This window comes from Pithys albifrons, chromosome 11 (assembly GCF_047495875.1).
Source record: "Pithys albifrons albifrons isolate INPA30051 chromosome 11, PitAlb_v1, whole genome shotgun sequence".
NCBI lineage: Eukaryota > Metazoa > Chordata > Aves > Passeriformes > Thamnophilidae > Pithys > Pithys albifrons.
The window spans coordinates 17,638,603-17,647,793 of NC_092468.1; the positions used below are offsets into that span (position 1 = coordinate 17,638,603).

The 9,191-nt window shown below is 54.6% G+C and overlaps 1 protein-coding gene across 2 annotated transcripts in view; it reads left to right on the forward strand.

The window, feature by feature from the left end:
• Positions 1 to 8,954, forward strand: part of DVL3 (dishevelled segment polarity protein 3) — a 34,642-nt gene extending 25,688 nt beyond the window's left edge. The window contains exons 4-16 of one of the 2 annotated variants that reach the window (XM_071566455.1): positions 345 to 451; positions 1,004 to 1,139; positions 1,403 to 1,496; positions 2,207 to 2,276; positions 2,565 to 2,704; positions 2,902 to 2,978; positions 3,471 to 3,538; positions 3,898 to 3,948; positions 4,071 to 4,220; positions 4,980 to 5,111; positions 5,360 to 5,527; positions 6,143 to 6,355; positions 6,642 to 8,954. In XM_071566455.1, coding sequence (XP_071422556.1) covers positions 345 to 451; positions 1,004 to 1,139; positions 1,403 to 1,496; positions 2,207 to 2,276; positions 2,565 to 2,704; positions 2,902 to 2,978; positions 3,471 to 3,538; positions 3,898 to 3,948; positions 4,071 to 4,220; positions 4,980 to 5,111; positions 5,360 to 5,527; positions 6,143 to 6,355; positions 6,642 to 7,066 — 1,831 coding nt within the window. In that variant the 3' untranslated portion in view covers positions 7,067 to 8,954. The remainder of the gene's footprint in view (positions 1 to 344; positions 452 to 1,003; positions 1,140 to 1,402; positions 1,497 to 2,206; positions 2,277 to 2,564; positions 2,705 to 2,901; positions 2,979 to 3,470; positions 3,539 to 3,897; positions 3,949 to 4,070; positions 4,221 to 4,979; positions 5,112 to 5,359; positions 5,528 to 6,142; positions 6,356 to 6,641) is intronic. The other variant, XM_071566456.1, reaches the window with a different exon arrangement.
• Positions 8,955 to 9,191: the final 237 nt, after the last annotated feature.

Below are 9,191 nucleotides of genomic sequence, written 5' to 3' on the forward strand. Positions count from 1 at the left end.
TGGGTTTGTTGTAATCCTGAGCAAGGGCTGGATACTCCTACCCAAATTGTCAGGGATCATAGCCAGTGAGAGGGGAGGAGGATGGGGCTGGGAGCAGATTTAAAGTGGAGCTGCGTTATTCAACAAGCAAGGACATGCTGAAAATCGTGGAGGGAAGCTGGCAAAGAGCTGGCACAGTATCCCCAGTCCTTTGCCCTGTACTTATAGATGTGCTGTGGCTGTTCCTGTCCCTCAAGAAAGAGACAGCTGATGGCTGGAAGCTTGTGCTGGCCAGCACAGAGATAGAGAGAGCCTACTCAAGTTATTCCCTGTTGAACATATTTGTTCCTTTTATCACATCATAGCCCTAACACTGGGGGGAGTCGGGAAAACTTGGACAATGAGACAGAGACAGACTCGGTGGTGTCGTCACAAAGGGAACGACCTCGTCGGACAGATGGGCCTGAGCATGGTGAGTGTTGGTAACATGGTGAGAGTTCTGCTGGGGCATGGTGGAGGCACCGTCTCCAGACTTGGAGCAGCTTTGTCTGCTTTGCAGAATCTTACCAGCTTAGAAGGGCTGCTTTATGGCCCTTATAAGGGCCATAGCCTCACACTGAAGGGAAGAGCTAACACCTGTGTTGCATCAGAACTTTGGGGTTAAAGGAGATGTCTCCTATAGAAGCCTCAAGAGGAGACAGTAGTGCCTCAGTCCCTCATAGTTGAAAAGCAGAGTGTGCTGTAACCTTGTTACTCAGTGCTGCTCCTTGCTCTACCAAGGAAACAGCTGCAAGTCTTCCACAAGTTTAGCAGCATTGTTCCTAGTGGCCCACCAGCTTCTTCCCCATCTGGTAGTGATAGAAGAGGTATCCCACAGAAGATGGATCAGATCCCAGGGCACACTGGGAGCTGGCTGGCACTAGATAGGGTTGTCTGGTGGCCAGATTTGTTCTGAGAAGGCTGCCATGAGCCCTGCATAGGGGAAGGGATTGTCTCAAGCACACTGAGTCTTGGTTTGTCATAGCACCCAGGGTGAATGGGACAGTGAAGGGGGAGCGGCGCCGAGACCTGGGCGGGTACGAGAGCTCCTCCACACTCATGAGCAGTGAGCTGGAGACCACCAGCTTCTTCGATTCAGATGAAGATGACTCCACTAGCAGGTAGGAGAACTTAAGTCCTGGAGAAACATTAACTTTCCCCTGACTCCCAGCACAAAGAGACGCCTTTGCAGGGCACAGTAATCCTGGGGTCAGACCTGCTTCTGTCTCACCCAGCAACTCCCTCTACTAGTGTCTGTCCCTAACATGCATCTTCTCCCCTCTGCCCTTGCAGTCCTCTATTCCCTGTGCTATTTCCATGGTTCTCTTGCTGCCAGGGACACCATCCTGGCAGCAGAAGAGCTGACTCTTGCTTTCACTTGCAGGTTTAGCAGTTCAACAGAGCAAAGCAGTGCTTCCCGTCTCATGAGGAGGCACAAGCGACGCCGGCGGAAACAGAAGGCTCCACGCATTGAGCGGGTACCTAGAAAGGGACTGGGTATCCTGGGGAAGGCAGTGCAGGGAATGGGAGGCTGCCTGGTGAATCCCTCTCAGGGATTCAGCTGTGTTTGCTGTGGTTACAGCTTGGGACAGTTGGTGTCCAAATGCTGAGACTTTATAAAGTGCTGTAAACGGGCAGTTAAATGCCTCCCTGACATCCGATCCCGTCAGATCTCGGAAGCTCAGCAGGGTCAGCCCCGGATTAGTACTTGGATGGGAGACCTCCTGGGAAATGCCGGGTGCTGTAGGTTCTAGTCCTGAGGACTTCCCTGGCACCGTCCAAGCTCGCTTGGCCGTGACAGATGAACCTCAGGACTTAAACGGTGGGGCCAGTTCTGCGCACACTGAGCCTCACCTAAAATCCACTGCGCAGGCTGGAAGGGCACACTCACGTCGGGACAGCCCTTCCCAAATCTTCGTTCGCGAAGTTTGGCCATACATACAAACCTTTTCTAGGCAAATGTAGCCTCAAGAGCTGGGACCACAGGCTTTGTCGTGGCTGTGAAGAGGTCATAAGGACCATGGCTGATGTTCTCTGGCTCTGCAAAGCTCCCAGCATGAGACTGGAGTTGTGGGTGGTGGCTGTGGTGCGACAGGGAGTGGCAGAGAGGAAAGACAAGTGGAGGAAGCTGGGACTGGGAATGTTACTGAGGCACATGAGAACATCTCATGTTTCACTTGTGTTGCAGTCATCGTCCTTCAGCAGCATCACAGACTCCACCATGTCCCTGAACATCATCACGGTCACGCTGAATATGGGTGAGTGGGAGGTGTGCGTGGAGCCGGCAGTCCTTCCAGAGTGGGTTTGAGTGGCAGAGAGGGAACTGGGGAGGGGGCAAAGAGAACACATAGGGGAGGAGTGAGAAGATGATTCTGTAGGAAAGTGGCTTGTCTTGAAGCACTGGTCTCTCAAGAGTTTCTCAGGACATCTCTCTGAGACAGGGGTGCAAGCAACCATCATTAGTTAGTACGTGGTTTGTTTGAGGTTAGATCAGTTTTGCTTGTGGCTTTGTGGTGTCTTACTTTTGTCTCTTTCCATCCCTGCAGAGAAATACAACTTTCTGGGCATTTCTATTGTGGGACAGAGCAATGAGCGTGGGGATGGAGGCATTTACATTGGCTCTATCATGAAGGGTGGCGCTGTGGCAGCTGATGGCAGGATTGAGCCAGGAGACATGCTCTTGCAGGTACTTCATGCCCACATATCTCCAACTTTGGGCCTGGGAAAACAGTTAGAAAAGACCCAGAAGCCTCCCTGCAAATTTTGGCAGGCTAAACCCAGGAAGCTGTGCTTGAAAGAGGGAAGCTGAGTCACTGCTGAGCTGAGTGGGGAGCTCAGCCTCTGGTCGCATCTCTGGGACTCACTTCTTCGTGTTATTTGCAGGTAAATGACATCAACTTTGAGAACATGAGCAACGATGATGCTGTGCGGGTGCTGAGGGAGATTGTGCACAAGCCGGGGTAAGTACTTGGGTTGGTCCTTAACTCCTGGGCCACTTGTACGGTGTGTTTGGAGTGTGTGAGTCATGTCTTCCAGCCACTTCTGCCAGTGGCTCTGCAGAAGCTCAGAACTTAGGGTTTTGGTGTTGCTTTGGTTCCTGGGTTTTCATGCCCAAAGCAAGAATTGCAGCCAACTGAATCGCGGGGAAGTGGGGTCTGTGCCCCTTTGTGGGGATACTGCATCCCTGCTCATTGACTAGATGACATCTAAAGGTCCTTTCCAACACAAACTGTTCTGTGATTCTCTGCTCTGTTTGGGTCATCAGCAACCCTCATCAGGGTCACATCATTTTGTTAATGTTGCTAAGGAAACCCATAGCTGGATTGAAACAAGGGCACTTTACTGTCAGCTTTTCCCTGTCTCCCAGGAGTGAGCCAGCACACAGGATCCAGCCATCAGGCAGAGGTTTGTGCTGCCAGACTCTGGTTCTAACTCTCACATTTTTGTTGCAGGCCCATCACCCTGACGGTGGCCAAGTGCTGGGACCCCAGCCCACGGGGCTGCTTCTCGTTACCCAGGAGTAAGTGGATAGCTGACCCACCCTTAACGCTGGTGCCCAGCTCATGTGAGAGCCCTGCCTTAAGCACTTACTTGGTTGTTGTCTTGTTCTTCCCTTGTATGTTTGACTCCATGTGGCACCGAATTGGGGTTTGATGGGGTTCAGCTCTCCTTTTTGGAGGCTGCTATGTCCTATGCCCAGACCAAAATGCCCATAAGCCCAGCCCTCCTTCCCACATCACGCTGGGGACGCGTTTCACTGGGGCAGGGAGGTCACTTGCTCGGGGCGCCAGAGGAAAGAGAAACCCCTCCTTGAGCCATAGGGGGATCTCTCCCTCTGCACCTCTCCTGCTGACCCTCCCTCTCTTCTTTCTCTCCCAGTTGCTCCCCAGCGGATATGGGCTGGGCCAGACTCTCCATGCTCCGATCCGGGTGAGTCCCGGCAGATAACTGGGGATGGAATGGGCTGTGCTGAGTCCCTGTCCCTTCCCAGAGGCTGTTTTGATGAGGTCATCATTTCTTACAGTTACTGACTGTCTCTTTCTTTTTGGCAGGTGAGCCCATCCGGCCCATCGACCCGGCAGCCTGGGTGTCTCACACGGCAGCGATGACTGGCACCTACCCAGCGTACGGTATGAGTCCATCCATGAGCACAATCACTTCCACCAGCTCCTCCATCACCAGCTCCATCCCAGAGACTGAACGTAAGTGCTTGTGCCTCCGTGCTCTGCCCACTGCACGGCCTCTTCACCTTCACTGTGCTGTGACGGGACCAATACATCCACCTGGGGACAGCTGGGGTGGGCGAGGTCTGCCCTGCCCTGGGACTGGGAAAGAGACAGCTCTCAACATGCTGGCACTTGGATCAGTGGGAGTTCTGCCTGGGTGAATTAATACCAGGTTTTTTACCTTTCTATATGAGGAGAGTAGAGGAACCTGTGTGCAATAAGGAGCTGTGGCAGATGCAGAGAAAAGGCTCAGACCAGTCAGGGTTAGTGTCAGAGAATGCAGGGCCAGAGGGATTCAGCATGTCCCTGGAGCAATTGCCCTCCCATACAGCAGAGATGGCAGGATGGAGGAGGCAGCTGGGAGTGAAGAGCCTTGCTGTGGGGCAGGGTCATGCTGAGCATAGGGCTCTTTTTGTTACTTTCTGAAGGTTTTGGTAATTATGGTATACAGAGCCCTGAAGCAAGGTTCTGGAGAGCTCAGGTGAGGCAAAAAGCCAGGAGATTGTTGTAAGTTTGTGACTCTTGCCTGGATTTTGCCCAAGAGGAAATGGCTGCCATGTGAAGAATAAAATGAGAAAGCTGGAAGGGAAGGGGTGTTACACAGCATGTGCCCCAAGGCTGTCTGCGATGTATTGTTCCCTGGCCCATTTCTCCCGTGTGTGATGCGTCCATGTGTCTCTTTTGTCTTTTCTGTCTTCTCTCACCTTTGCCTCCCTTCCTTCGTCCACACCACAGGCCTCGATGACTTTCACCTGTCCATCCACAGTGACATGGCCACCATTGTCAAAGCCATGGCCTCACCAGAGTCAGGCCTTGAGGTGCGTGACCGCATGTGGCTGAAGATCACCATCCCCAACGCCTTCATTGGTAAGAGACTGTGCTGCCTGCAGCAGGGGCAGGGACTGGGGAATGCTTGGCCTGTTTTCCAGGCAGATGTCCAAGGGAGCGTCTCTGTCACCATAAACTAACCAAGCCAGAGTCACAAATTGAACTCTTGGCTCTGCAGCTCCTCTTCACCTTTTGGCCCACTTTTCCTTGGCTCTGGTGTGACTCACTGCCTCAAGAGCCACTGTCTTCCACTCTTGGCCATATCTAACTCTTATATTTGGTGGCAGGTTCAGATGTGGTGGATTGGCTCTATCACCATGTGGAGGGCTTCACAGACCGCCGTGAATCCCGCAAATATGCCAGCAATCTGCTGAAGGCTGGCTACATCCGACACACCGTGAACAAGATTACCTTCTCGGAGCAGTGCTATTACATCTTTGGGGACCTCTGTGGAAGTATGGCCCTTGGCATGTGTGGGAGGGAGAGGATGGAGGGTTAGAGGTCCTGCAGAGCCCTACTGACAGTGTGGGGACACAGCTACAGCCATTGCCATCAAGCTGGCCCTTTGTTCTACAGACTGTGTTAAGAGAGTGATGAAGAATATCCCAGCTCCCTTGTCATGCTGCTGAGGTCATGAAGTTGGAAGCAGCATTAACAGTGTCACCTGCTGTGTGATCTTTTCTTCAGGGCAGCCCTGGCAGAGTCTTAGTCTTTACTGTCTCCAGGCTCTGCACTTCCAGTGCTGGCAAGGGGTTGGTGCTCAGGCAACTGGGTTCTGCTCAAATAAGAGGGATGGGGGAAGGAATTGGCAGGGTGAGCTGTAGCTCTGATGTGGTTCTTTCCCACCAAGCCAGTCTCTGTGTTAGAGTGGCAGCTTGGACTCAGGAAGCCTGGCTGCTGTCCAGACAGGAAGCACAAATGGTGGCATTGACTAGCAGGGAGAGTGCCAACTTCTTGTGTCTCCTTGTGTATCCTGTCCTTGTCCATCAGCAACAGTGGATGGGAAGCTGCTTCATCTCACGTGGTTGTCTTTCTGCTTGGATTAACCCCTCTTCTCTCCTTTCTTGCAGACATGGCTAATCTGTCTCTTCACGATCACGATGGCTCCAGTGGTGCATCCGATCAGGACACTTTGGCTCCGCTCCCCCACCCAGGAGCCGCACCCTGGCCTATGGCTTTCCCGTATCAGTATCCACCGCCTCATCCATACAACCCCCATCCCGGCTTCCCTGACCCAGGCTACAGCTACGGAGGGGGCAGTGCAGGCAGCCAGCACAGTGAAGGTGAGTGAGAAGGACTAAAATATGCCTGTAGATGGGCAGGTGCTCTGTTCAGTACAGGGAAACAACAGGGAAAGGATGCTTAGGCGAGGTCCTGTGTGAGGGGAGCAAGGGCAAAAGCCATCTTGAAAGGGTTGTGGGACTCGGAGTTGATGGAACACTGAGAGCACAGACTGTGCTAGTGGATGGCTGTGCTGGAGCACACTGTAGTCTTCTCTTGGCTAGAGGGGCATCCACTCTTCCTGACTTGTCTGAGTTGCCACCTAACCTTGCCTCGTGCGCTTCGCAGGGAGCCGGAGCAGCGGTTCCAATCGCAGCGGCAGCGAGAGGAGGAAGGAGAGAGAGAAGACTGGGGAGTCAAAGTCAGGTGGCAGTGGGAGTGAGTCGGACCACACCACGAGGAGCAGCATGAGGCGCGAGCGTGCGGCCAGCGAGCGCTCGGTGCCGGCCAGCCAGCACAGCCAGCGCAGCCAGCACTCCCTGGCTCACAGCATCCGCAGCCATCACAGCCAGCAGTCGTATGGGCCACCCGGCCTCCCCCCTCTCTTCAGTCCCCCCATGTTGCTGATGCCTCCACCGCCTTCAGCCATGGGACCCCCCGGGGCGCCGCCGGGCCGTGACCTGGCCTCTGTGCCCCCTGAACTGACAGCCAGTAGACAGTCCTTCCGAATGGCCATGGGCAACCCCAGTGAGTTCTTTGTGGATGTAATGTGAAGCGCCCATCCCCTGTCTGTCTGCTGTCCCTCCTTCCCCCTTCCATCCCAGTTGTTTGTTTCCTAGGACCAGCCCTGGCTTCACCTCTTGGGTTTTTTTTGTTTTGTTTTGGTTTTTTATGGTTTTTCTTTTGGTTTTTTTGTCTTGATAACGAAAAGAAAAAAGAAGGGAAAAAATAATAAACGGAACTAAACCTTGATTCTAATCCCTCCTCAAGCGGGGTGGACAGGCCTGGCAGGCCTGCTGGGTGCTGCCAGCCCATCCCGCCACCAGACTTGTGTATTGCCAATGGTAATTCCCTCCTGCCTTCCTCTCTAACCCCATTAATCCGCATCCGTCCCAGCGCCCTTTGCTGCTTGCCCGTGTGTCGCTGCTGCCTTGGTCCTTTCACCCTAAATATCTCTTCTTTCTTTTCACCCTTTTGTGTTTCTTCTATCAAGCAGCAAAGAATTACGGGGTGTTTGACTTTCTCTGAGCCTGCCGCCCGTGGGGGGGAGAGCTGGAGCGTGGCGTGGCCCGACAGCAGGACACGGAGCTCCAGGGGCGCTGGGCACGCATGGCGCTGAAGATGGCTTCTTTCCTCCCCCTCACGGAAGATGCCCTGCCCTTCCCACAGCCCTGAGAGGGGAGCAGGGACCAGCCTTATATATGTATTTTAAATCCCATTGTAGTTGCCTTTTGGCTAATGCATGAATGTTCCAGGGCTTCAGTGCCTCTGGGGAGTGGAGAGATGCTGCCACTTCCCTCTTGCCTCCCTTCTCTTGCCCATATATTGGGCCAGGTCTGAGCCTGACACTACCCCATGGCAGGAACCTCCTTTACCTTGCCCAGGCCGTGAGGCTCAGGGCTGGGGCTGTACCTCTGTGTCCAGCTCAGAGTGGTGGTGAGTGCCTGTGCGCAGTCTCCTGTGTGACTCAGTGCCCTACACTTGCCCTTGGGTACTTTGGGGGGATTTAAGGGCAGAGCTCTGCTCCCTCCATCCTGCTCTTTGTCCTGCCTGTGCTGTGCTGCTACCTGTCCCATTTGTAGGGGCTGTCCCATGCCTGGGGCTGGTGGTGGCAGCTCTGGCCTTCTCCCTCCTGCTGTCGCGCTGCTGTTCACCATTGTGATACCTTTAAGGGCCTGGACAGAGTTAGAATGCAAGGGGGGTCACAACTGGTTTGCTTTCATGCTTTGAGGAAACAAGGAGGTCCCCTGTATTTGCCCTATGAAGGGCACGTGTCTGCCTCCCCCTCTGCCCAGTGCCATGAGTACTGCTGGCCGGGCTGCCAGGAGGGACAAGGCTCTGGGACAGCCTGGCTCCCTCTGGGCTGTCAGTGGTGCCTGTTGGCAACACAAGCCCTCCAGGGAGGGCGGCTGCAGCCTGAACTGTGGCCTCGGGGCTTAGCGCCTGCAGACATGCCAGGACAGTTGGGTCTGTTTGCTCCAGCGCTCCTTGCCCTTCCTTCCTCTGCTGGGTACTCAGAGACGTGCCTCGGGCTGGGGCAGCCCCTTCCCCATGCCCAGGGCCAAGCACGGTACAGTATGAACACGCTCGACTCTGCTGCTGTTGGTGCTGGCGCCCCGGCGCCCTCTCCTCCTGCCACGCTGTGGCTTTCTCTGCAAGCGTTGCCTCCTTTGGTCTTTCTTGTGTTTGCAATTTTTATACGATGGAGACGAAATGTATTTTGCTCCTTGGGGGTCTGTGTTACCCCTGCAGCCCCTCTGCCAGATCTCAGTTCATCTCCCCGACTCCCTTAAGCCTCTCCTTCCCCTCTGCCCGCTGGAGTCGGCCTGTCCCCAGCAGCCTCCCTGGCCACTGCTCACCCTTCGCCCTGCCCTACCCACGGGGTTTTATAAAAACAACACCAATCTTCTTGTTTTTATTTATAAACATAGTTTTATTGGACTCCTGCCTTGTGTCGTTTTTTTTCCCCCCAGCCTCCTCTGTCCTGCCTTTTGCTCCAAAGCGCGATCCCCGTGGGATGAGGGCACTCTGTGCCGCTGTTCCAGCTGCCTCTTGCCGGGGTGCTGAAGGCGGCTGCAGTGCGGGCCGGCCCCTGGCGCGGCCTCCCGCTTCCCCTTCCTGCACAGCGGGTCCTGGAGGGGCGCTCGGGACTCTCTGGGTCCGCGTTTCCAGCGGGAG